The 27,986-nt window shown below is 40.4% G+C and overlaps 1 protein-coding gene across 11 annotated transcripts in view; it reads right to left on the minus strand.

Moving 5' to 3' along the window:
* Nucleotides 1–27,986, minus strand: part of caska (calcium/calmodulin-dependent serine protein kinase a) — a 121,403-nt gene that overhangs the window by 59,051 nt on the left and 34,366 nt on the right. For all 11 annotated transcript variants that reach the window (XM_042425461.1, XM_042425464.1, XM_042425458.1 and 8 more), the window contains exons 2-5: nt 12,997–13,109; nt 4,421–4,526; nt 1,118–1,195; nt 850–922 (exon numbers count right to left, since the gene is read on the minus strand). In XM_042425461.1, coding sequence (XP_042281395.1) covers nt 850–922; nt 1,118–1,195; nt 4,421–4,526; nt 12,997–13,109 — 370 coding nt within the window. The remainder of the gene's footprint in view (nt 1–849; nt 923–1,117; nt 1,196–4,420; nt 4,527–12,996; nt 13,110–27,986) is intronic.

Raw genomic sequence — 27,986 nt, forward strand, 5'->3', positions numbered from 1 at the left:
AGTTGGAATTGTGCTCTCTTATTCATGTCTGGCAGGCTGCAGATTCTTTGCAGTCACTGTCAGGCCAGTTTTACACATGCCAACTCGTGGCACCTCTAGAAAAGGAAAGTAGCAGTAACAGTAGCAGCAGTTTAGACCTGCAGATGTAGACATGACGATGATATGACCTCCAGACAAAGAAAGTAATAGCTGCTACAAATTCAACATTTGCACCACAGCAGGCAGTTAGTGTTGCACCCTAACCCCTCTTTGAGGTTTTACTTTTTACACTTGCACCAGCCACTAGCTACAAATTCTAACAATAATAATGGCATACAAATGAATCAGTATTATGTCACACTAACCTTCAGTGCATATTGAACACTCAAATGAAAATACAATCCAGCAGGTGGCTGTAAAACCTCCAAAACTTGCTTTGAAGAGTCCATGTGTTAACTGATAAGTTCAAAAACTCTTGTGAATATTCAGAAGATAAATGTGGTTACGACCTCCTTTTCTCTTCAAAGTCTGCAGAAAAAAGGAAACATGATGGCTCTCTCTGCTCTATTCCCAGTGTTGTAATAAAAAATATTCTCCAAAACTTTTGCAGGTTTGAAATGCATAAAATTTAAAAAACAACACTTGTAACACAACTGCCTGCTCGTGATGCTAATGTAAATTGTCAGGAGGTGTTAGGTTCCTTTTCTGTATTTGGTGGACATTGGCAGGACTATATCTGCAATTCTCAACTGTTGGTGTTTCTACTTTTCTTGACTGGAAGTGTTACAGATTGCACTTGCAGCTCCAGAATGCGATGATATTGGCTGTCCTCTGTTTTGCGTGAAGCAAGAAGCTAAAAGTCACAAATACCTTGACGTCTCGATGGATGACATTGTTGTCGTGGCAATAGCGTAGCGCCTCGAGGATCTGTCTCATGTAGTGACTGAGGAAAAGACATTGTACAGTTGTATCATCATAAATAAGCATCAAGCAACAATAAATAATACGGGTGCTATACACTGTGCAGCAAGTGTTTGTTTTCATTTAAGAAATGGTTGCAAGAATCAATATCAAGCACAAAAAAAAACTAAACAGCATGACAGATCCTCTTAAGGAAGAAAAATCAAAAGGAGCTCACCTGGCCACTGCTTCGCTGTAGACAAAGCCAGCATCTGCCCTCTTCACAATCTCAAAACAGAGGTCCGCTCCATCCATACTAATAAAGACAGAGACAGAGGTTGAAGGAGAGGGAGAGACACAGACAGAGGATCAGTGTGGCATAAAGGTCAGGGCAGAAATCTGGGTACGAAGGAAAGGTCACTCTTATTAAAACTTCAACACTGTGCTTCTGTGTGATTGGTTGTGAGGGTGAAATGGGAGACGTAGGTCAGTAGAGGAGAAGCTGTAATTATGTCTGGTCTCGGTGGGTCGAGGTAGAAACAGCTTTATCGCCGCAGCTGCCGAGAATGCAGCTGATATGATGCTCTAAATGTCTCCGTCAACTTCCTTCCTTAAGTTATTCTTTAAGAATAACTACAAAAGCATTAAGAATAACTTCAGGTTCAGTAAATTAAATAAGTTCAGGGGTTTGTAATGTTTGTGTGTACCTTCAAACAGACATCAGAGCGGGATTTTGATGTTTCCAGAAAATAATTACCTGGAAATCTTTGTCCGATCAGCAAGATACACAGATGGAAAGGCCCTTGTCAGGTTTGTTTTAAAGGATGTCAGTGTATTTCCACAGACACTCCACTAGAGGGAGCTTATGTTGTTACCACTATATTTGAATACAGCACCAGGAGAGAATGATTTGTGTAATCTGCAAATACTCTAAGCAAATATAAACTTCATCCATTTTAAATCCACACTAAACAAATGGTTAGGTGGAGTTCTCTGAACCAACATCCATGTGTCATCAGATACCAAATTAAATCTTTTGCACTGTCAGATCATGTGGCTCCTTTAATGATTTGTCTTTAATTTATGGAAGGAAAATAGTGGCACAAAGTACAGTGATATATTTGCATACTCCTCTTCTTGAATTAATCTCTATAATTTTATAAATTACTGAATAAAACCAGTCAATCTTTTTATAAATCCAAGAAGTGTATGTGTCAAACCAACTTCAGTTTTCAATTTGCAAACAGATTCTTTTAAGATAAGACACATGGAAGACTTTCAGAAAGACGAGAATATTTGTACACAATCATGCAGCTCCACCACATTAACCGAGTCTTCAGCAGGGGGGAGTGTTGCTTTAATGGCCAGATTTAATGCTTTTGCACTTATAAAATCCATCTGGAGTAATTTACAGTATAAATATGGCTTTAACAATGACAGCTTCTCAGCCCAGTTAAAACTAGCTGTTAGCCAGAGGTGAAAGCGCATCTTAATGCACAGAAAAACGTTGCACCCCTAAATCAATAAAATGCTTGGGATGGACTTTTAAGATATGGACATCAGACCCTTGCACACTGCCTCGGCACTGTTTAGCTGGCTCTTTTCTTGCGTAGACACACACATACTAGTGTACAGAATGACAATCACACCCTCACATACTCACACAGACTTGCACTCTATTGTGACCTAGTCTTTCAGCTACAACTGATTCTGTCTCTCATAATTGCTCTGTTCCCATTCTTCCCCCAATTACTGAAACTTTTCTTTATTGTCACTAAGCCTCTGCACCAATTTAACAAGGCTGTTATGTGGGAGATGGCTGCAGCACATCCATATTTCCTCCACCCAACTACCGTCACATTTTAGCCAGTTTGATTAGCCAGGAGGGATACCTGGGGGGAAAGGCAGATATATGAAGCTGTCTGCATTTATCTTTCATGTTTACTCAGTTATCTGCTCTGCTCTCAAAGGGCCGCACCGCTCATAGACGGTCTCAGATCTACCTGCAGTCCCATGTGTGCCTTAGTGTGTGTGTCTGTGTATGCTTGTGCATTATAAACAAGACGTGTATGCATAAATGAACACCAAAAACCTTGAAAATCTATTAAAATGGAGCTCACTTGCATTTCCTTGAAAGTTTTCACCCCTATGTGCAAAACCCCAGCACTTGCCTGTTCAGCGATAACAGAATTAAATGATAAAGGAATTAGTTCTGGGTGAGGGGGAAAGATGAAGATACAGAGCAGGCTGGGAGGAGCCCGGAGAAGGCGCAGCTTTGAGAAAAGCTTGAGGTAGCAGCAAGTGTGAAATCTTAATCTCATCTCTTTCCCTTCATAATACAGTATATAGTGCTGCACTCACCCTCTGCACACCGTCTCTCCGTTCCTTTTTTCTTACTCCACCCCCATCCTCAGCTAACAAGCTTTCTCCTATCAGCACTGATTATATAAAACCACCGCAGGGTTTGCTTTCTCTGTCCTGCTATTGCCGCACCCTCCCTCCTCACGCTGTCATCCTTTTCTCTGTCTCCCTGTTTTCTCGCGCCCTACTGTATATCCCTTTTTCCAGCACCAACCCATCTTCACACTCTCCTGCAGATACAACGGCCTGTGCTGCATGCTCTCTGGTGTTGAGTGGAAACCTTACGCCATAAGACCAGGGTCTGAAATTAACACCCGCCAACCAAGCGCCACATTTGTGTAGATTTTCCATTTGGCGAGTTCATCTTGGAAGGCTACACTGGCGGGTAAATATTTGTATTAAAATAGCCACGTAATAAAATATCTGGCATGATGGCTCAGATGAAATGACTCATGTTTGTTTCTATACAGTGTAGAAACACGTGTGTCTACATATGTGATTTTTACACACGTCTTCAACAACAGTAATACAAATCTTACTGTTGTTATACCATCATGTGAAATTCTGATGTTCGATCTGTCACTCGGAATGATTTGCTGGTCTGTGTCACGTTTGTGAAGTCCACAAACGAGACAGAGAATGAATGAGAAGTTACATCTCTCTCTCTCTCTCTCAACCCAAATGACAGAAATCCATCGTAGCGACGGAGAAGTTTAATCCCTGCAGATGTTTGTTTTTGTTGGTTTATTTCACCTGTAAGATTTACAAAACTGTCTTGCAGATTGAGTTTTTTGTAACTATACAGAAAGGCAAAATGAACATCTGGATTAGCAGATGTTGCTCAATTTGGCATTATGAAATCTTTTTTTTTTAAACACCAAAAACAAAATCTCTTGAAATATGTCCAATGAAATATTGGACTGTACCAACATGCTTTGATAATGTGTGTTTATTGGGTTATTTTATGGACATTTTGCTAGGGCCTCTTCTTTAAGTTTATATTCAACATACTACCTCATTATCTCAATGAAATGTACTGAAACAAATGTATATGTGACACAAAAAGACAATTTATTATTTTGGCCGGTAAAAAATATGTTTGGCCAGTGGATTATTTCATCTAACAGTCCCCTTGGCAGGTGAGTCAAAAAGTTAATTTCAGACACTGCATGAGACTTACAACTCGAAAACCATGTAGAGCATCCCATCTGAGCTGTACGTCTCCAGCAGCTCCACGATGTGGGGGTGCTTCAGCATATGGCAGATACTGGCCTCCCTCTTCAGATCTGAAAACACACAGAGAGAGAGAGAAAGAGAGAGACGGAGAGAAAGGAGGATGAGTACACGTAGCAGCAGGATGAGCATGCAGTTCTTTGGACTGAGGGAGGAAACCAAAGCACCCAGGGGTAACTTAGTCAATTATCAACATTTACACTGAACACCAGAGACTCTCTTTAAAATAGAGTGAGGGGTTATGACCAACACTCCAAAACCTCCAAATATTCTGTTTACTATCACATAAGAAAAAAGAAAGCATTATATCTATTTACTTATTTTTTGTATTGAGTTTTTGTTAGGATATGTATTTTTAAATATAAATTTTTTAGTATTTTTATTGTTTCCTTTTATTGCAAATATTTGTCCACATAAAATTTTCAATAAAAGGTTTTTTAAAAAAATCCTCACAACTGAAAAATTGGAATATTTGGCCTTTTTGCTTGAAAACTGACTTTTGATCACCTTTCTTCTTGATCACCTAGTCTACTAACCGTTTCTTCTCTACTATTAAGTCTTTTGTGCTCCTCTGCTTTTTTATAAAGTCTATGATCCGTGACCCTGTCAGAGTTTGCCTTTTTACTGTCATTTCACTCATCATGTCATAAAACTGGCGAGCACCTTCCTTCCTTATTTAGCAAACATTCTCTCAGGCATCAGTGACATGATGTTGAAAGAAACCGTGTTGCTGCAGCTTTCTCAGCTTTATACCTCGTCATTTCAGATGATCCTGCCTACCTTAGGACTCTGTGTAGTTTAGCCCCCGCTGTTAGCAAAGGAGAAAATGGAAAAAGGTAAGGGTCAGACTCCTGACAAACTGTGATTGATGATGACTCATCCTGTGTCTTCTATGCAAATTGGCAACAAGTCTCCACTCTCCTTTGGTTCAAATGATGTTTGTTTGCATCTATCCCATTATTTTAGATCCTCTTACTGCTGCCTGGAAATAAGCATCTACCACTTTAATTGGTTGCTAATGAAGGAGAGGGTTAATGCAGGGGGTTACTGAAGCTGAAAGAACAATGCGGGCTGGTTGTTTGGAAGAATCGCTGGGGAGAGATGACAGACATAGCTAACCACATTAGGGAAAAACATACAGCACCCTGCATGAAACAAATGGCAGGAAGCAACTGTACATTTCAATTTCTGTTTTTATAAGATAAAACAGAAGATATCATTTGAAGGAACCAGAGTGTTGACAAGACTGATGTGCACAGTGACAAGAAAGAAAGAGCTTAGACAATCAATATTCTGACACCGTCTCTCTGATGCAAATGGAAAATTGTCTGTCATGTAAAACGGGATGGATGGTTGGAAGGGTTGGACGATTTGGTGAAAACTGGAGCATACCACTGGATCACAAAGCCTTTAAATGAAAGCTGATTGACAAAAAATACTGGAAATTGAGTCAACATTTAGGTACATTTTCAAGTCATAATGCCAAACATTTGCTGTTTCCTGCCTCTGAAATGTGAGAATCTGCTGCATGTCTCAGGTTTATATAATTATAAACTGAATCTTCAGACTGATGTTTGGAGAAAATGATCCATTTGAAGACGTCAACATGGGATTTGGGAAATGGTGATGGGAATTCAGCACAGTTTGCAGACATTTTAGGCAAAGCAGATGTATTTATATAGCACAATTCATACAGGAAACTGTGTCAAAATGCTTTACAAACATTTAAACTTGGAAAGGAATTGAAACAAACTTTAAAATACGAGTGTGTGCTGTCTCCAGCACAAACACACACACTTTTTTTTCTGATTACTTGTTCAAAAGATATGAAATAAAAGAAAATGTTAACATTTTAGGGGCAACAAATTACACACATTTAGAAGCATTTTATGGATTATATTGATTGACTAATGATGATGAAAATCCTTTAAACCTACACCCTCATGGTGTTGAAAAGTGTTGTAGTGAAGCTTTAACAACCTATGACAATTTCATTAAAACCGCATCCACACATGCTTGCACATATATACATTTTGTCTGGATGTCTACTCTTCCTTTACGCATCCTTCCCCCCCTCATCATCACTATTTCCACCACTTACAACCATATGCTATTTCTCCTTCTCACTTGTCTGCCATTTATTCACTTCAAGCCTCCCTTCCTCCCTCCAGAATGGCTCTCTATATTCAGACTGGCAGCCTGAATTACATTATTAGCATTTTAGTCTGATTAGCCCAAAAGAACACAGGAAAACAAATCCTTTACTTCAGTTGTGAAGCAACACATAAGGTAGAAGCTGTAACTTGTGGACAGACAAATGCAGGGGCTGCAGACTGTGAAACTGTTATATATCTTATACATCCATCTTCAACAATGTTTTGCATTTTGGAAAAAGGAACCACTAGCCAACATATATACATATGTACACCTTCCTATTTAACAAACTGAAATATGGTGAATTTTTATTTCTTGTAATATGCCAAATACGTGTCAAGAGTAGTAGGCGGCAGAGCAGTATGATAGAGCGAGGTGTGTGTTCGACTGTCGGTGGGCAAAAACCTTTTCATTTTCTCCTGGCTGAGGTCTGATTTATTCATTCCTCCCTCCTGATCTAACAACAGGTGAGGGAGGTGTGTGTGTGTGGAAGCCGACCGTCCTCAACAGCTCCGTATCGCACTGTATTCACTAAGCCACACCTACCTTTTAACGGTCCAATCAAATCTGGGGGATTTGCTTTAAATCCCTCTTGTAATTGTACACCGCACACATATTCGACTCACGAGATAAAGACGCTCTATCTTTTGTTTCACTGTGACTTTAAAGACTGGATTTGATAAATAAAAAGCATTTGCCTGCAGTCTGAACATGTCAACATGGTCTATCCAATGTATCTTGCTTTCATCCTACCATCCAACCTCTCAATCCTTTGATCCATTCATTAATACTTTCCACCGAATGCTTCCTCGCTCCTCGTCTTCCTGGCAGCTGTTGTTCTGGGAGGGGAGGTTTGGAAGGTTGAAGGCAACTGGTGAAATATGAATTTATATACATAACCTGTCTACTTCTGCAAACACTCATTTGCTGAAAATTATGTAGATGTATTAACTTTTAATATCCCTCTCTTCAACTGAAATAGCCATACTGTGCCAAAATAAACATGCTCAATATATATGGCAGCTTAATATCCCAATGAGGTATTCCCCCTGGCTGCTGCTGCCGCTGCCGCTGGAAGTGATTTATGGACGAGAATGCTGAGTGGGGAAAAGATGGGACTATATGTGGATGTTTCTGCAAGGATGTGATAGGGCAGCACACACACACACACGCTCGTGAACTATAATGAAACTGCATTGTTCTGCTATGTATGCAGTGACATTCAATTAAGCTCTAAGTTGAAGCCACGAGCCACTTGTGCCGCTGCGAGCCTCAGTGCTAACATTAAGCTAATCCTCGGAGGACAAGCACAAGGCGTAGGCTCGCTCTAACATGATGCTAATGCTGCTAAAGCTGGGATAAGTGGCTACCTTAAGGGCATTGCAGCCTTCCACATTTAATGTCATCTGGTGAGCTGGCTGCTTATGTCCGTCACCATAACTGCTGCTGGAGATTACAAAAGATACTTCATCACATGAGAAGCAAATCACCGCACCAGTTTTATTGAGCTAAGGAAAAACTGCTGCAGGGAGGGCTTTTTTAGTCTGTGTGCATGCACGTACAGATGATAGTCCAACTAAAAGTGACAATATGAATCTCTCATCAACCAGTGTGGTCAGTCAAACCTTTTCCCATCATACTTCTGCTGCTATGTACACCCATCTCAAAGTCAGTGTACTTTCTCTTTAGTAGAGCTGAAATGTTCAGTCGATGAATCTTCTGGTCAATCGACAGAAAATAAATCGGCAACTATTTTGATTAAATTATTAATAACTTAAAAGAGAAACTTAACACTGTGTTTTAGCTTGAACATGCCTGGTGGTGGTGGGACGTGTGGTTTACCAGGGAACGTCAGGTTTTTTTGCTGATTTTTTGGGGTCTTGAGGACAGAATTATTGTATTTTCACTAGAAAAAAGAAAAGATGAACATCTGTTGTGATGAACACTTAAGATTAGGACCAGTTTGACTGATGGTGTAATTATTGAACTACATATAATTTACTGACTCAAAAAGGTGATTTAGAGTGAAGTTGCTCTGTAATTTTTGAAGCAAAAACAATTTCCAATTCTTTCCAGTTACTCCAATGGTAGGAATTGCTGTTTTTCTTTGTTTTATATTATTGTGAATTGAATATCTTTGAGTTTTTGACTGTTGGTGTGACCAAACAATGAATTTGATGACACTGCATTAGCCTCCGGGATGTTGTGATGGGGCTTTTTTAAATCTATTTCATGGAAGAAAATAACCTATAGTTAAAATCAAAAAATAAAATAGTAATTTTTCCTTTGCTTCTCCTTATTTTGACTGTAGATAATATAAACAAATAAGTGAAAATAACAAACTCAACTTAAAAGACAGTATCTCTGTGCACCAAACACCATCTATTTAATTTAACATTTTTAACAATTATGCTGATGGAGACCGACAACGCATAAAATTTCATACATTTTTTACCATATTGTGACCTGCAGGCAGAAATTCTTGTATAATGAATATAAGAGGCACTTTGTAGGTTTTTTTCACCAGTTTGTAAAAGTTCATTGTCCATGACATGTGACGTCAGTTCTCGTTATGTCCTGATACATTGTTCTTTACTCCTTTATTGTGCTTGTTCTGTGTTGGAATAATTTGAATTATTTCATTCAACGACTTTCTGACAAAAAGTGTCACCAAATATCTAAATCTATACACATAATGGATTTAATGACTGTGGCGGAAACACTTAAACCCTCCAGCAGCAGGCGTGCACTGGTGTTGCAGTCTGTTATTTTGGTTTGCACAGAAACCTTTTTTCATGATGGGTTTAGACAAAATCATAGAATATGTAGAGATGTTAAATTAAAGGGAAAAAAATTGAAACATTCACTTGACTTGTACTAATTAACATATATTATATGCACTCATCAATTTAAAAGAGTGTGCAGTTTATTTTTGTAGCATATGCTCATTATTTTGGGATGTTTTTGTTCAGTAAATCAACAGCTTGGAGAGTAAGGTATCTAGAGTTATCTATGGATCCATGTTTATTTATACCATCGTGTTTTAAAGGGAGTCACTTCCACAGCTGTGAGCACTATCATGAATGAATGAATCAATACATAAACAAATGGTTTTATCTGTCTGTCCATTTACATGACTCATCCCTAAAGTGATTATTCAAACACATTAATCAACAACAAACCAAACATTATGGCTTGTAAACCCACCAGCAGCACAACGCACTGACCTCATGCACACATGAATAGCCTACACATAATGTCCCAGGAGATATCCAACAATAGAAACTGAACAAACAAACACACACAGCCCCGCAAGCACAAACATAATATACTAATTTAAACAAACACAACCCAAACAAAACTAAATCTACATATGCATCTGACCCACTTTATACATAAATAGTGTATTTATATGCTAATCCATACACATATGGAGTTATTTTTCTCCTCCCCTTCCATGCTTTCAAAATATTGTAATCACTTTACTTTTAAGTCCCCCTATTAAGCATTTATACGCAGTATATAAACATGAGTAATAACACACTAATGTAATTATGTAGTTAACAAATACATATAACTTCTATGAAGACATATTTTATATTATTACAACTGTGTTTTACTATATTGTCATCCATTATCTGTTTATATACCAGCCTCCACTTATGGATGCCCACAGGAGGCGTTACTGTATAGTTGTTAACAAATACATTAATGAGCACTTACTGTATATCTGCTAACAACTACATTATAGTGTGATATAAACCATTTATGAAATGTGTGTATACTGCTATAAATGCTTAAAAGTAAAAGCAGTTTTCTGAGAAAAACACAAAAATGGTATTCAATTAAAAGTCCATCAATTGTAATCATATCTAAATCTGCATATTTTTGACATTTACAATCTTTCTTTAATAAAGAATAAGAAATAATTTCCCTGAAATCCACATTCTGTTCATGTTTGCTTGTGGTGGATCTTTAGAAAAATATTAGTGCAGAAAAGGGGGGAAAAAATGAAAGAAATGGCAAATGAGAGAGATAAAAAGAGCAAAGAGAGGGAGATACAGACGTGGAGAGAGAGAGAGAGGGAGGGAGGAGGTTTTCAACAGATGCGATCTCTACAGTGATCCCTGTTCCTCCTGCTGGGAGTCAAAGCCTGCAGTGGAAGGAGGCCCTGCTACCACAGCGTCATCACAGAGAGCTGTGCAACTGTGAGACTGTGAGAGTGTGAGTGCTACTGTATGTGCGAGACCTGACAGAGCTTTCGCAGACAGTTGGGATAAGATGTTAGAATAAACTACTGGGAACAGTCACAAACCACACAAACACTGAGGGGGGTGGGGGGACAGGAGTGAAAGATGAGGAAGGTAAGAAGACACGGCTGAGAGAAGGCAGAAAAAAGGGAATGAAAAGCAGAGCCATACGGAGAAAGACAGAGAAGAAAAGGAGAGAGTGAAGGAATCAGGGAGATTGGAGAATGGAAGAGGCGGAGGGAAGTGAGTAGGCGATGGCACATGATGAATTTTGCTCATTCTCTGCCTAGCTTTTCTCTCTCATCCCCTCAGAGGGATGACCTATTCGTCAGACAGACCTCCGGACAGGCTGCAGAGAAACAGACTGGTGTGTGTGTGTGTGTGTGTGTGTGTGTGTGTGTGCCTTTGTGTCAGGCCCCTGCTGGCCAATCCATTGCCAAGACACGAACCATTTGACCCACTTCCCTTGGTCTGAGCTCTGCACAGTGTGTTTGCATGTGTGTGTGTGTGTGTGTGTGTGTGTGTGTGTGTGTGTGTGTGCGCGCCTGCTTGATTACTGTGGTGCTGTGTTACAGCTGCCCACTCAAGTGAAACTGCTCTGCTTTCTACAGGCAACAAAAAATAGGAGAGAGGGAGAAAAAAAAAACCCAAATCAACAATGAGAACAGTCAGCTGGCGTCTGGAGGGAGCCTATGGCTTGATGGATTCCTGAGTGCTCCAGAGAAGTGAATGTGATTGGATATAAATGACTGGAGAACGTGATGACCATGTACCGTACAGTATGTGCACGTACATGCACACACACACTTACAGACTAGTGCACACGTGAACATAAACACTGGCAATGAAGAGAAATGGTACCACTACAGTGTTAGACAAGCTACAATGAAAAATTTTCATTTGGGAGTTTGCTGTGATCCTTCCAGCCAACTTTTCATCTCTACTTTTTTATGAGAGGAGAGATGAGAGAAGGTTTCTAAGGAAGGAACATTAAATCGAGATTCTCCGCTCCCACACTCGCTGAAAGATTCTGCAGACTGAAGAAAAGGAGCGAGGGCAATGAGAATGACTAAACCATGTGTTAAATTATGTTGAGTCGCCAAATAAGTGACGGAGAAAAGTAGGAGGCAATAAAACTTTTACATGCAGAAAAAACAAATCAGAGTAACTGGGCTCACTCTGTCTCCTCTGAGATGACCATGCTGCCCTATTTTAAAAGACATATGTTCTTACTATTTTTACATTTCACTGTGGTTTAAAGGTGGGTGAAAAAAACTGATCTCCATCTTTATCTTATATGTTTTTCATCAATTCACAGAAGAATATTTTTTTTATAATAATTTTAGGTGGCTTCTCAACTTTAGTGAAGTGTTGAGCAGTGTAAGACATGTACGTTTGGTGGATCTTTCACACCAAAAGTTGATTTTATTCCAAGTGAGAAAGAAAAAGGATATTTGTGTGCAGCACAAATCTCAAGCATACTTTTATAGTCTACTTCCTTCCTTAACAATTACTCTAAAGGTGCCCTCAGCAACAGCTTCAGCATAACAGCCCAAAGACAACAGCAGAAGACTGACTGAACTGGGAATCTCCCAGTAGGAGAGTGTAGAAAAGGGCAAGTGTGCACAGTGGACTTGTTTAGAGATCCCCTTCAGACAGGTATTAAGACAAACAATAATGTGTGTCTGATATGGTTTTTCTACAAAAAAGTATAATTACTATGTTAAAATCCTTCAGATCACATTCCCTCCTTCTCCCTCATTAAAAATTCCAGATTCTTCACTGTTCAGTCCATTCTCAGTGTTTGTGCACTGGAGGCTTCAAGTCTCCACATTACACTTGTGTAAGTTGAATATTGGACCAGTTTTGATTTTGGATTTTCAATGAGCACAGAGAAACTTTCCATCTTCAGCTGATTCATGTGAAAACAGCCTTCTAGTTGCCTTCCTTTTGAGTGGTAAGGAACTTTAAAACAAGAAGACTTCACACTCACATAAACAAGGACAAGCATCTGACCCCACCGTCGCACAGTAGGATGAATAAAACAGTAATTATCTTTAGTCATATTTATGAGCAACTGGAGACAGCGGAGACATTGTGAGGAATTGTAATCTCTTACCCTCTGTGCTGAGTCCAGGGCTGGAGGTGAACTGGGCCACATCCACGATTTTGACAGCAAATTGCTGCCCCGTCTCTCTGTTGATGCATCTCCTCACCACACTGAAGGGACCCCTGCACAAGACAAAAGAACGAAAAAGATATTAAACATTTTTAAACATTTTATAAAAGTTCTGTTAACTATCTTAAGTGAGAACGAAGGATGAAGCTGGGCCTAAGCAATATATTATCATTATTATATTGCTATTCTCCAATATTGATACATAACAAATATAGCAAATGTATGAAAAATCACATAAATAATCACTATGGTGTTCAAAGCAGTTAACTGGAGGTTGTATCATATTGTTATGAGCCCCAACTTTTCATAAAACAAAAACAAAGTTTGTGAATTTTGGCCGATACATAATAATTTAGAATCTTTGCACATTGATGGCTGGAAGTAAATAAAGTCAAAATACTACTACCACTCTCTGCTGCACTTACTACAGCTCCTCCTCTTACTACTTGGTGCATCAAAGTTATCCCCAACCCCCAACCCGAGAAGCATAAAAAACAAACATGTAGTATAAAGAGGCTGAACGGGGGTTATGCTTGTTTCCTGCATATCACTGTGTGTAACACATAGAGAAGTCAGGGCTGCACTTCTGTTCTTATTGCTGAGGTTCACACACTGAATCATCCCTCCTGTGGAGGCAGTGTATCATCCCATCAGTGGATGGGATAAACAGAGGTCTACCACTAAAGGGCTGCGGGTTGGAATTAACAAGCCAGCAGGTCAGGGTTACAGTGCAAGAAGATACCACCTAAATAAAGCTCCTAGCTACAACCGCACTCACAACTCTGAGGTTATGAGCTTGAACTGACCTGTACACACTGTGGAATAATGTGTATGAGGGAGTGAATTAGTGTTGGGAAGATGAGAAGATACAGATAAACGAAGCAATGGATCTTGTGTAAGAGCAGAGACGCAGACAGACACTTTGGCAGAGGTAGGCACATAATCTCATCTGTCTCTTTTCAGTACCTGCTTATTCCTGTAACCTTTCCCAGCAAGCACTGGGTGAAAGGCAGGGAAACACCCTGTACAGGTCAGCAGGCACATACAGTAATATGACCGATTTACAGGTAGGGAAGCACACTTTAGCTCCCTGCTTAGCTGTCATGAAGTTATGTGTGGACATAGAGAATAAACTTTAATAATCTGGATTATTAAGACAATAAATAATCATAAAGGTGTGTGTGTGTGTGTGTCTCCTTAACACAGCACAGGCACAGGGTGGGGTAACGTTTGAAATATTTTAATACCTGACACAATACTGTACTGTGTTGATACCTGATTTTAATAATACTGAAACAGTATTGATTTCAATCAATACTTTACTGAGATTTCACGCCAAATGCAAATGTTTAACAGTGCACAAAGCAAGGCCATAATGTCCAATTACAGAGTGTCTAGCCATAAACAAGACGTGCACTACACTGATTTTTCACCAGGTTTCACAGCCAAACATCAACTAAATTGAAGTTTGATCACAAAATACAATGACCTCCACAATACAAGCAAAAATAAATGAATGGTAATGAAAGGAGGAAAAAGTTATGAATGCACCAATTTCATAGTAGTGAAGAATTCAGGAAAAGTTCATTTGGTGTCTGAACTGCTGGAGTTATGCAACTCTACACTCCCAATCTACCAGGGTTACCAGGGTGAAAATTTCCAAGTATGGTAGAAAATAAGACAGAGAAAGGGCAATACAAGGTCAGAAATGTAATATTTGCTGTTTTGAGATATTATGGGCTGTGCGTAGTTTCACACACTACTGTGGTAAAAACCTTTTTTTTCATTTAACAGAAGAACCGAAAGTCAAATGTTAAATGTTCTGTTAACACCAAAGAACTTTGCCAAAGAAAAAAATGATTTAAATCAGGAACAACCAAAGAATAATAAAACAAGAATGATGAATAATGAATGTTACGGATCTGAGCAGACATTCAATGCAAGCTTTTGGTACTTGACAGTTTTTGATCTCATTGTTACAGACAGGTTTACAAGACAAAAGGCTCAGGCCTGCTGTCTGTTACCTTGGTTTCAACGCTGCTATCCAGACATATATCAACAACACACAGAGATTCAAAGATCATGGTCATAGTTTCACCAGGCATGTGAACTACACTGAATAAAAACAATTATGTTCCAGTGAGAGAGTTTTGCTCTCTAACCTCCCTGTGTTTCTGGGGCTTTTCATCTCTTTCACACTCTGTCCCTGTCCTGTGGGTGAACTGGGAAACACAGCAGTTAGCTAGGTTCACCAGCGTGTCATCTTTTAACTAGCGGAGAGAGAGACACAACAACCCACACACCACAGACACAGACACTACCTGCAGCCTTCTGTGAATTACCCATCCCACAGCAAATTACACTCAGCACAACCTCAGCAGTAATGAGAAAGCACCCATTTCACAAAAACAAAAACACCACCCCTGGCTGCAGCAGATACTGCCTGGCTGGGGTTTGAACACACGCAGTGATGCTCTAGCGTGTGCGTGTGTGTGTGTGTGTGAGTGTGTATGTGTGTGTGTGAGTGGGTGAGGAGTGTGAAGCAGTCTTTGCGCACAAACACAGACTGGTTGAACAGATGGTGATCAAGCTAAAGCTGCTTAGCGTCAGAAGGGTGAGGTAGGACGGCACCGTGCCCAATGAGGAGACACACACACACACACACTTGGGCACACACAGGCAGTTTAAACATAGATCAAACCTAGACTGAAATAAACACTGAGCAATGTTGCTGAGTACAGTTTTTCTATGGTGTACACATGCATGCAGCCCTCTCTTGCTCTCTCACACACAGACACAAAGGCTACTGGGTCACCAGTTTAGTCAGCACAAACATTCCTTGGTTTCCCTGCTTCATCATCACATGACAGGCATTTTAGGCTGCTTTTGAGTGCAATTAGCCAAGTTACTCACACTCAGTCAGACGGTAAATTCCACATTAACCTGGCACATCCATCAGTGCATTCACTTATCCATCCACCTTACGCTCAACAGCATGAAGCAACATACCGCAGAGAACGTGATTATGTGCTGTAAAATAGGATACATACAAATATGGCTTCCCCCTGTTGAACCTGTGAGCTGGTTTTTACCAAAACTAAGCTAAAAAATATTGTTCATTTGACGAACAGCCCCTAATTAAAAGAGACAAATAGTCAACAAGTTGCACTGACCGGTATACGTTGCTGTTTTTTTCTTTATTTATAGAAAAAATGCCAACAATATGCTTTGTTATCTCCATAGTGAAATGATACCGTGTCTCCCCGTCCCCCTCCCCTCTCTGTGATGGTTGGCTTTGAGTGAAGCCGCTCAGAACAACGATAAAAACATTTGATTTCTGACGTGGTCAGACAGCATGTCATAAGAAGCAGTTCTGAGAAAGAAAAATGTAGTTAAAAAGTATGAAAGTAAAAGTAGTGTTTTGGTCCCTCTGCCTGATGATTTATTATATATGACATCATTAGATTATGAATACAGAAGCATCAGTGTTAGAGCAGCATGTTACTGTCGTAGCTGCTGGAAGTGGAGCTAGTTTCAACTACTTTATATATAGTTAGACCATAAATCAGCATAACCAGCTGTCAGCAGGTGTCCTGACTCCTTGCAAGAAACAGAAAGGTTGTTTTCTTTTTCCACTAAACTGTTTCAGTAATAGTTTTGGCCAATGAGCCATTGTTGGATGTTTGCATTTTTTCAAAATGAAAAACCAAAATGTTATTTTCTACCTTTCTTTTTTTTCCCCTGCTGTACCAAAATCATACTGAACCGTGACCCCAAAACTGAGGTACATACTGAACCATGAATTTGGTGTACCATTATATATGTATATAATATTAGGGGTATATGTGTGTGTATGTATGAAGATGCTCTGGAGGAGATGAGCTGCTTATACACAGCAGTTGGGGCAAGCATTAATAAAAAAGGGCACAATCTCCCACATACACATCAGTCTTACAACACTGCGAAGTAGGAAAGACTAACTTTAGAAATGTGTCAGTAAAGAGGAGGTAAAGAAAGGCAGACGGAGGGAGAGCATGATGAGGGGGGAAAAAAAACCTGCTTTGAACCGCAGACGGCTCAAGTGGCGGAACTGGGCGTCTTGGCAGAAATCAACTGTACATGGAGGAGCATTTATGGCTTTGAATGGAGCTCAGCTGCACACAGCGTCAGCCATTACAGCTCTGAATAGAAGTCAGCTGCACATGGGCTGTTCTGATGATTCCTGCACTTTAGCCACCCTTGCTAAAATAACAGGAAGAGGGTGAGAGAAAGGAAAGAGGTGGAGGGGAGACAGAAAGAAGAGGAGAAACATGGATAGGAAGAGAAAAAAGTGACAGTGAAAGACAGAATAGAAGCAGGGTGAGTTCCATATGTGCAAACACGCATCCTCTATTCCTTCCTTACACAGATTTTAGTATTTTATAGAATATCCCCACAGTGAACAAGTGTACATGCACAGTGCTCTAGTGCCTTGATGAATGAAAGTAACCAGAAATACTACTTGTGGGTGAATTATGGAGACCGTGTTGACCAAGGTTACTTAAAAATTTGTTTATCTCATTATATCAAGATTTTGATTTAGAACCCTTTTTTCTTGGGATTACAATTTATTGCCCAATTATCGTCTGGTAATTACACAAAATGGAGTTCTCAAGGTCACAACATGTTGATTATCTTTTATAATTTCTTGTGTGCCGTGCATTTATCAAATGAAAGTGTTAATCATTGTTGTGATCTCTTCTATCGAGACTGTTTTAACCTTTCAACAGACTGGCCTGCAAAAACCATTCATGTGAGATCTTGAAGATAAGACAGTTAACTCTACTACAAATACAGTACAGTTATAGTGTGGATTACTTTGTTAAAACATTAAATGCTCATCATTACACATGGGAGATCATATGGTTACCAGGCTTTTGATTATTTGAGAAACATGGGTTGATCTTAAGAAGATGAAATCGTGACATGAATGCACAAGCCATGATAGATAAATTTCATATTTAATGTAAAACAAAACCTGACAAGCCTATGGAGCCTTAAATGGGGCAGTCATGAATAAGCGCTGCTCTATAATTAATTCATTGTGATGTAGCCACTTCTCCACTAACTGCTGTCAACTTTGGTAACAGTAATAAGGTGTTTTTTGTCCCGTTCCTGATCATCTCTCGTCATTCACTAATCCTTTCCTCATTTCATCCATTGTTCCCAGCAGTGGTAGTGATAGTACATAGTTTTATGACACGTGCACGACGTATCGGGGTTAATTTGATGTGAATATCTGCGTGTAGATCGTGTGGAATGCAGCCGCAGCAGCACTGAGTTGAAGTCTGTAAAAATGTGTGTTAACCAGATAAGTGCGTAAGCCAAGAGAGTTGAGCAGTGTGAAAGGTAAACATGCGTGACCTTTAGTCTCCCAGTTCATGGCAATAAGCACTTAATGACTATTCTACAACTCCTGACCTTTACTCTCTGCACTTCAGCTGACCTCACAGGTAGGAGGGGTTGCCGTAACCTGGGACCTTCATTTGTTGATACTATAACTGAACGTGTGAAGGAATGTGGAAAACGGCTTGGCAGAGAGAGGAGCGTTCGCTGTATTTCATGTCAGGGTAACCACTGGGAATTTACAACAGCATCAAAAAGATAGGGTGCCCAGTATTGCGTGCCATCTATCTGCATCTTTGTGTGTGTATTGCTGTAGTAAAAGGTGATTTGCAGGCTGCACTCCTTTCCCAACTCCATTGTGCATCAATCACCCTGCGTCTCATTCCCTAAATGTCACCGGTTTTACGACACACACAAGTTTGTAGATCACTCACACACAGAATACCCCTGATGGGCAAACCTGGACAGACCTACTTGTACACACGTATGTCAGTCAGTCAGTCAGGTAACACGAAAGAGGAAATTTCACTAAGCAGCTTTACACCAAGCGAGTGTACTCGACTGAGTCAACAGTGTCTGATGGAGATCACAGTCCCGTTTTTTCAGTTATTAGATTAGACTGCTACTTCTAGTGTCAGTTCATGTTGCAGTTGAGTGATCTGTTCAATTCTCTAACAGCATAAACAATACAAAACACTTTAACAATGCTATCTTCAAAGCAAGCAAACATTAATGTGTTCTGTGGACTGTACAAAGATAAAATCGAGAAAACATAAGATAATGTAGAAATAATCACACCTTTACTCTCACCAGTGAAAGCAGAACACAATCAGACTGATATGATGCAAATGAATAGGAAGTGAAAAGCTCAGGACTGTAACAGACTGAATGCTATCAGAAGGCATAATGAAACTTCAGCCCGGAGGAAACATTAAAGAGAATCGACACTAAATGAATGTCATTAACATGTTTACACCTCCTGGGGAGCCTGAGGAGAGAGAGGAGTCAGAGAGAGATAAGTGAGAGGGAGGTGCAGAGGAAGACACACGGGAATAATAAAATGAGACAAACAGATGCTGTGTCCGAAATCCCTCCCTATTCGCTACCTAGTAGGGATCTAACGATACGTGTATTCATTCTGAACCAGTTGGTACAGGATGTTCAGTTCCGTATGTGACTTTCCTCGGTTCGGTATTCACCGTGACCCAAACAATTACTGTAAAAATAGTTTAATAGTCGACTTTACGGAACAATAATTCTAGAGTGCAAGTTCCACCTGGAATATTTTGGCACCACTTGGTTCAAATAAAAAACACCTGTCAGCAGTTGTCCTTGCAAGGAACAGAGAGGTTATTTTCCTTTTCCAATGCAGCACAACTAAACTGTTTCATTAATAGTTTTAGCCAATGAGCCATTGTTGGATGTTGCATTTTTCAAAACTGAAGACCAAAATGTTATTTTCTACCTTTCTTTTTTTCTGCTGTACCGAATTCATACCGAACCATGACATTAAAAACCCTGCTACATAACGAACCATGAATTTTGTGTACTATTACACCCCTTCTACCCAGTAGACTAGATTTACTTTCTGCCAATTTATTCCACTGTTTGAATTCTGAGTGTAAAATTTCTACATTTAAAGTGCTTCAGAATTGTCCAACAATGGAACAAAAAAAGTGTCTGTAGCACGCACACCACGTTTTGCAGAAAATGTGACCATGCAATTCTTTGCGTTTGATAGATATGAAAATGCAACATAACATCTGTCAGTGACAGTGTAAAATAACGATGATGTTTTACTGTTACTCTTTATTTTATTTACAGATTTTACTATTTTTGAAGCCAAATGCAAACTTATTTCCTGTGCGTGGTTCTAGGTGAAAGGTCATGGAGACATTGAAATCAAATGGGTGCATGAATGAGCTCTGCTAATTTTATTCATCAAAACTCAAAATGTGAAAGTTTCATCCTCTCTTCTGGGATTTGTGAATGCAGCCTGTAAACTTCAACGATCATTTCGTTGTATAAGAAGATATTTGTCTGGTGGTGCCAGTGGGTCAACAATGGTCTTACAGTTCAGGAATATCCAATGCAAAGTTGGCACTTAGTTTTTGAAAGACCTTTTCATGAATGAAAGAGAAACATTTGACTTAGAGATTGTGATGGAACAAATGTTCAGAGGTTTAAAATCAATAGTAATCTTCTGAGGAGAGGACCATAAATATCCACACCACATTTTATGGCAATCTGGCCAGCAGGTGTCAAGATATCCTGCTGCTGCTCTGGATAACAGTGGAGATTGACCAACCGACCAACTGATACTGCCATCCTTAAGCCTCGGAAAATCCTCCCTATGTCAACCCTTACTCAGGGGGGGATTGTTGAACACCATTGAATTTAAAGGTTTTAGACATCTTTGACTGACAAAGCTATGCTCTTTTTTCTCTGCTTCTCCCTCCTGTGTGTGTGTACGTGAGTGAGTGTTTCTCACTCACGTACACACACATTGATTCAGCTGCTGACAGTAAAGCTTCAATCATCCTTCACTCTGCTGCTGTACTGCTGTTTGAGTCTGAGATAAAATTAGCTTTGGTAACGTTACGGGGAAAAAAAAAAGGAGCAAAAATGGTGTACATCTGACACAAACACAGCTCGGTACGTTAGAGACATAGATACAGAGAACACAGGCTGTAGTCGCGTGCACTGAGAATTCATGAGTCTGCAGTTTATGAAGTGAACAAAGCAGAGACGGTGCAGAGATAAAAAATACGAGGCTCTACCTGCCCCCGAGTAAGGAAGATAGAAACACAAAAAGAGCGGAGAAACAGCAAATTAGGGAATACAAATATACAGAAAGAGAGAGAGAGAGAGAGAGAGAGAGAGACAAGTCTGTCCTGGATGTTCTCCCTCACTTGTCTAAAGCATGTACTGTATGTGAAAGGTTGGATTATCGTGATCTAAAAGTACCTCACAGACTAAAAACCAGACTTTGTATTGCTGACCACAGGCCGCTGTGGCTGAGTTCTGCATTATATGTATTTCACCATTTCGAAGTGGTCATGACATGACCATTACAACAGAAGTCTTTTTTAACCACTCCCTTGGCTTGGAAAAGCATGTGCGTGTGTGTGTGTTTATTAGAACTGGACTTTGTGAGTATTAACAGATCATCTGGATTTTTGTGGCGCAAGTTGGAATGCAGCACACTTAAAAAAGTTGACTCTACTCTGCATAAACATACATTTTTTAGTTGAGGTAACTGAAGTGCTTCATGTCATGCTGACCTTGATAAGGCCTCTTTATAGGAATATTTCCATATTCCTTTCAGCATATTATCTGATCTGTCTTACTTCTTGAGTTGATGACTGACAAGAGGAAAGCAACAGACACAGTTAAAGTTCACTACTGCAGCACAAATGTTCAGGTTGGAGAATATAACAAGACACCAAGAAAAATACATAGTTTTTCTGACTCTATTACACTTTGTCTCCATGTTCTTGCACAAAATAAAGACACACACTGGTGATATCCTACATTGGATGTGATGCAGACTTCTGTTAGGCAAGAGCAGCTGAGTGAGACAAGAAACCTAATGAATAGTTGGGGAAAATCACAACCCAGCTTCACGTTCTCTGACACACACACACATGCACACACACACACACACGCTCCAAAAACAGTTTCAGATCATAGCAGGGGCTCCTTCTGTGGGGATGTGAGAGCAACTACCAATATCTCAACAAGTGCAGTCCTTTAGATGTGTTTGTATAAGTGTGTAGTGCTGTATGCTGGCAATGATCACTTTAAGTGGATCCAGCAGTGCCACAAATTCAATTAAATGTCTGACATTTCCCAGCATCCGCCGAGGGGCTTCACGAGAGACACGAGACAAGCAGAAAATGGGAAAAAGAACAATTCGGAGAGTGTGGGAGTGAGTGTAAGCAAGAGGAAAGGAAAAACTTCAGTACCAGACACTAGTTAGTGGAAAGTGTAGCTAGCTTAGAGGAGTGTGGCAGTTTGTGAAAGACAGGAAATTAAATGTTTTCATCAGCAACACCGAACAGGAAAAGAAAACGATATATATCGAAAAATAGCACCTATATATCCGCACCTTCCTTTGAATGTTTACATCTACCTCTCTCATTCCTATATTCTCCTGCAGCTTCCTTTTTTCTTACATATTCATCAATTGCTTATTCTACCTCCTCATGTCTCTGTATCCATGCCGTCATCTCTCCCTCCTCTCTCTGGCAGAGTGGTTATGTAAGGAGGCAGAACTAGGCAGCTTATTTACGCTCCCATGGGGATTAGGCAGAAGCCTGGACATGCCAGCACCTGCAATGCTCACTGACGGTACGCAAATACACACACGCGCGCACACACACACACACACGCACGCACGCACGCACGCACAGAAGGCATTGCAGCAGAGTTGACAGGCTTTCCCTAAAACCCCCTTCGCAGAGAAGCAAGTCAGGGTGTAAGATGTACTTTGATGTACTCATGCAGTGGGAGCAAGAGTAGGCTACCAGGCTTAGACAGATCAATTGTATTTGAGACAAGGGGCCAAGCCACATACTTCAGTCCGGGCAATATGATCAAAGACTGCTTTAATATTTCAGCCATTTTTAGCCATTTTTGGTCCGCTCATGAGCAACAGATGGATTTCATAGAGGCTAGGGGGCATATTAATCAGGTTGCTGGTGTTATGTAAATGTTACACAGCAGTGCAATATCTGCAAATTTATCGTAATCGCAGTTTGGTTTCCTTTTAAGGCACATACTGAGGACGTCAACAATGAGATCAGTGACAATGACTTAGTAGGGAGATTTGAATCGAACAAAAGACTCCTGATTTCTGCTGAAGAAAAAGAAATGGAAGATTAACTTGGTTAACAAAAAGATGAATAAATGGGAACAAATTACTGTAAGACAAAATAATTTCTCTGAACACCAATATAGTCTCTTTCTTCTCTCTTTAGCCTCTTTGTCCATCCCCCTCGCGAGAGTTGAGCTGTTGTAGAAATCAGCTAAATATTCATTCATGACAGAGTTGAAGAGAGGAGTGTTTGTTGTGTTGGAGTACAGAAAGCATAGCTTAGTTTATCTAAAAGATTTTCAAAGTCATGGCTGAATATTTAGCTGATTTCAACAACAACTCAACTCTCGCGAGATTTCAGAACAAGACTTCTCCTTGAGCGAGACTTGGTGAGACACAATAACAAACAGATGGGATCAAGCGAAAGGCAAAGATAAAAGTTTTATTTCTCTGTGTGGTCCTTTCCATACTGTTGTCATACACTTATAATAACAATCTGAACGCTGTTGCCCCACTGGATTACATTGCAGCGTGTTTAGTGGCTGCCAGCTGAAGCGCTCTCACTCAGGACTGGACCAGTTTCAAAAATTGTTGTCCCCGTTAGTCACTTAGACACAAAAAGATGGGAAAATAGGCTCCAGGTTGAAAAACCCGAAGTTTCCCTTTAATTTCATTTGGCAATGTTTTTTCTTTTGTTTGTTCTTTCTTTTGTTCCTCGCGGGCTTGTTTGGGGTTTTGGTTGAGTACTTGAAAATACCGCTTCATTTTCTTTTGTCATCTAGCTAGCTCAACTCGCTGAGGAAACAGCATAGAGGCAACTGCATAGAAATTATGGGACTGTTCCCTAGGAATTGTGGGAATTGGTGTTGGATGTATGGACTCTGCGCAGCTGGGAACATGATTTTTTTGCATGCTAGACCACAACTACCAAGTAGAATAGTGATGTGCCATCGATTCACCTCACACACAAACTAGCACACAAATAAGCAGCCTTGTCTCACACATGCAAAACTGTATCGCACCGGTGCTACTGCGGTAAATTCATTCATCGCATCGATTTTTTCATGGCATGTGAGACATATATGTCACACTGTACAGCCCTAATTAGAGCCCCCTCTACACCAATGATGTCATCATTATCACTGGCTGCCAATAAAATGAGTTCATCGTCATTATTCCCTTGCCACTGACTTCGACTCGATGAGATTCTCCTTCTTTTTTGGTACTAGTAAGGATGTTGTACATTGTACATTTTCCAAAAGAGCCCATGTCCTCCAGTGGATTAAGATGGAGCAGTTTATGAAACCTTTCGGCTCTGATGTGTTAATATGGGATCACAGAGAATGGCAGATAAATGAAGGAAAGGGGGGAGAGGATGAAAACATATATTAGAATTCTGTCTGAGTCATCACACAGACACGCAGAATATAGGAGCTTGCAGTGTAACTGCTCTGCTGCTCTTATATGTACGTGCTCACAGTTTTTATCCTCCTGTCCTGAGGTGTTTATAAGATGGTGGTTCATTCTAGTTGTTTTTCCCAAATAGAACTGCTTTGCAGAGGCAATGGTGAGTCAAGACATAATCTACTGAGCACAGAACAGTTATAAGATTTTCCCCTCATCCTCTCATCGTGCCCCTTTACATCCACATACACACAATGGAGGTTTTAAAGGAGGAGGTTTGAAGCATCAATGTCACTGCAAATAACTTGAGTAACAATAAGCCAGAGATACAGAAAATGAGACAGACACCAACACAGAAAAGACATCTGATGTAAGAGGAAAAAGTCAGCGCTCGTTTCGTCCACATGTTGTGTTGACTGAGATTCAAACTCCACCCCGCCACCCACGTACGCAGCCCTCTAACCACCCCAGCTAAGCCCCATGCTGCACCACAATATTGACTTGTGATTCTGAACCAAGACTTTTTTTTCCCCAGCGCTTCCTAATCGGGTCTGGTCTGGCCCCGTCTGCCGCCCACTGGGGTTGTGGCTGTGCTGGCCTGTGGAATGGTGCCAAGCCAGCAACAAATGCACACAATTAGGAAGAAACAGGACCACATACTGGGTGCCCTGTCAAAAACAACTATGTTCTAACTGAGAGCGCATGCTTGCAGATAAACACACAGTCAAACGTGCACATATTTCATGCTCCCTGACCCAGAGAAGAGGAAAAAGGGAGGCCAGATAGGAGGAGGACTGGAAGGGAGGACCACAGAGACGGAGAGGGGACGAGGGAGGACAAGGGGGAGGTGGTTGAGAATGATTAGTTGTGACAGGAAGTCCCACCGCGGTCTCCGATCACAGATTCCTCCTTACCCTTCCTTTCAACCTCCCCTTAGACCCCTTTGTTCTACCAGTTGGTCTCAGGTGAGTGGTGAAGCACTGGGGCCTCCCTCAAGGGAATCTACACATCAACTTGGATAAGAAGCTGTATATCTAGCAGATAATAATTATTTTCATTATCGATTAATCTCATGATTACTTTTTCAGCTGTTTACTCATCTAAACTGTTAAATGTCGGAATAGTGAATAAACACTGGCTTCCTCTTCAACATGTTTACTGCATGAGTGTACTTCAGCTCTGATTGAAGGCCGATGAAGGAAAACCAATGACTGAAGCCATGTGAGAAAAGAAAACCCATTCCCGTTGTGTTTCTGGTAAGGAGAGTGTGTGGATGTGTCCGGGACATTTACAGTTGTCAGTTGATGAGGAGGGAAGGCATAAAGAGTGACAGCTCCGAGTCCGGCTCTGAGTTTCCTGCCTTTTCCCCACAAAGCTATGGATAGATGGCCCTGGACCTCGTCACCTTTCCCTGAGCTCTGGCCCCAAACTCTGAAGCTAACTGACAGGATGACAAAGATGAATGTCAGGAATATTGTGAAGTCTGGATCAATTAACCCAGATTCATTAAGCCTGAATTATCTGAATGAATCTGTATAATCTAAAGTGATCTGAGCATGTGGTCCCCAGCAGACCTGTTCACAAGCAAATATAATCATGTACTGAAACCATGTGCATTTTTATATATCGCAGAGACTATGCTGTTTGTATTTTAGATATTTCTCCAGTCTATTCAGCATGCAGAATATGCTGCTAATAATACGACTACTTTTTACTCTACGCCTTGTATCCATACCTTTCTGTACATTTTTAAATTAATACTCCTATATGTGATTGTTGACATTACTGTGTATGTATATATAATCCTTACATATTTTATTCTTATATCCATGTAAAATCCCTGACATCAAAATACTGAGTGAAGTTTAGAAAGAATGAACAAACACAGACATCAGTCACTATCAGTCCTCTCCCGCCCTCCTCCCTCTGCTGTTGATGTGATTCATTGCCTGCAGGTACCGCTGGCAGAGGGAGGGAGGGCTGCCGTCTCAGCCAGTAGCTAAGTTTACAAGATTTTGAGTTTTAATATAAATGGCAAACTAAGCTAAACATTTACAGCAGCTACAGACAGCTTTTTTTTTTTTTTTTTTAGCTTGTCCATAACAATCGCTATTAGCCTAACCAGCATGCTGTGGTTGTGTCAAACACTCCGGCGGTGGATGGGAGACTATGGCCAAAGCAGTTGAAAATATCGCTTTTCTACATGTTTATGCGTGTTGATAGTGGTGGTTTGATACAGTACTTATTGGCTTTTTACTTGCGAAGGTTTTACTGCACTTACAGTAATGAGTGTAGAAGTCGTCAATTCTTTCATTTCACCGTGTTCACCGTCTCCACCGCGGCCTCTCTGCTCTGCTGTCCGCTTTGTGTGTGTGTGTGTGTGTGTATGTGGAAGACAGAGAGGAGAGGCCGTACTTGATACCAGTTTCCATTCTCTCCCATCTAGCTTCAGTCAGCTGCTCAAAGCGGAGAAAGTGTGCGTGGTTTGCGTTTGTCGTGATTAGGTACAATGTGAAATTTCATCATTTAACTCTGCATGTATGTATCTTTTGAATCCCCGGTGCCAACAGTGTATTATCCATTTCCATCTAATTTGAGGCTTAGCCTTGTTATGTGGATAGCAAGGCCAGGTACAGCTTACGGCAACCACTGACGAAGCTGCATAAATATCAAAAGCTTTTGCGCTCCTTTGTGCACGGAAGTTAGAGGGGAAACATATTTTCTGTTTAAATGAACACTAACAGGTCTTAATGAAGCCTCAGGAAAACACGCGTCAGGGGAGCAAGAGAATTAACAGCAGGGCAGAAAAGTGAGACGAGGCCAAGTAAGAGGAGATGGACAGGACACAGGAGGGAGAAAAAAAAACATGGAGTGAAGCAAGAAAAGCCAGAGGAAAGAAAATCCTCCTGTCCAATCCCCTGAGTGTTTTGGGTCGTGAGCCAAGTGTGAGATTTGCTGCCAGATGCTGTTTCGGGACTGTCTGCAGACAGAGAGGAAGCACTCTCCAGATTAACTGGCTGATTTGTTGCCTAACTTTGAGAAAGTATCCAATCAGTTAAGTGAGAAATACCTTCTCTTTACAGTATACTGAAAGTAATTACGAGAGATTCCTCAAATTCAAGCAACAAGACTTTTGTCCATTGAAGTTCATTAAGAGTCACAAAGCCAAATTGAACTTTCCATCTAGATCTTTGTAGCACTTTCAGAAATTGCAACCCTCACAGACATCATAATAACAACAATCCTTTGCTATACCATGTGAGAGCTAGGTATGAATGAGACATGATAAAGACAAATTGTGCAGACAATTACTGAGAACTCA

This window comes from Thunnus maccoyii, chromosome 11 (assembly GCF_910596095.1).
Source record: "Thunnus maccoyii chromosome 11, fThuMac1.1, whole genome shotgun sequence".
Taxonomy (NCBI): Eukaryota; Metazoa; Chordata; class Actinopteri; order Scombriformes; family Scombridae; genus Thunnus; species Thunnus maccoyii.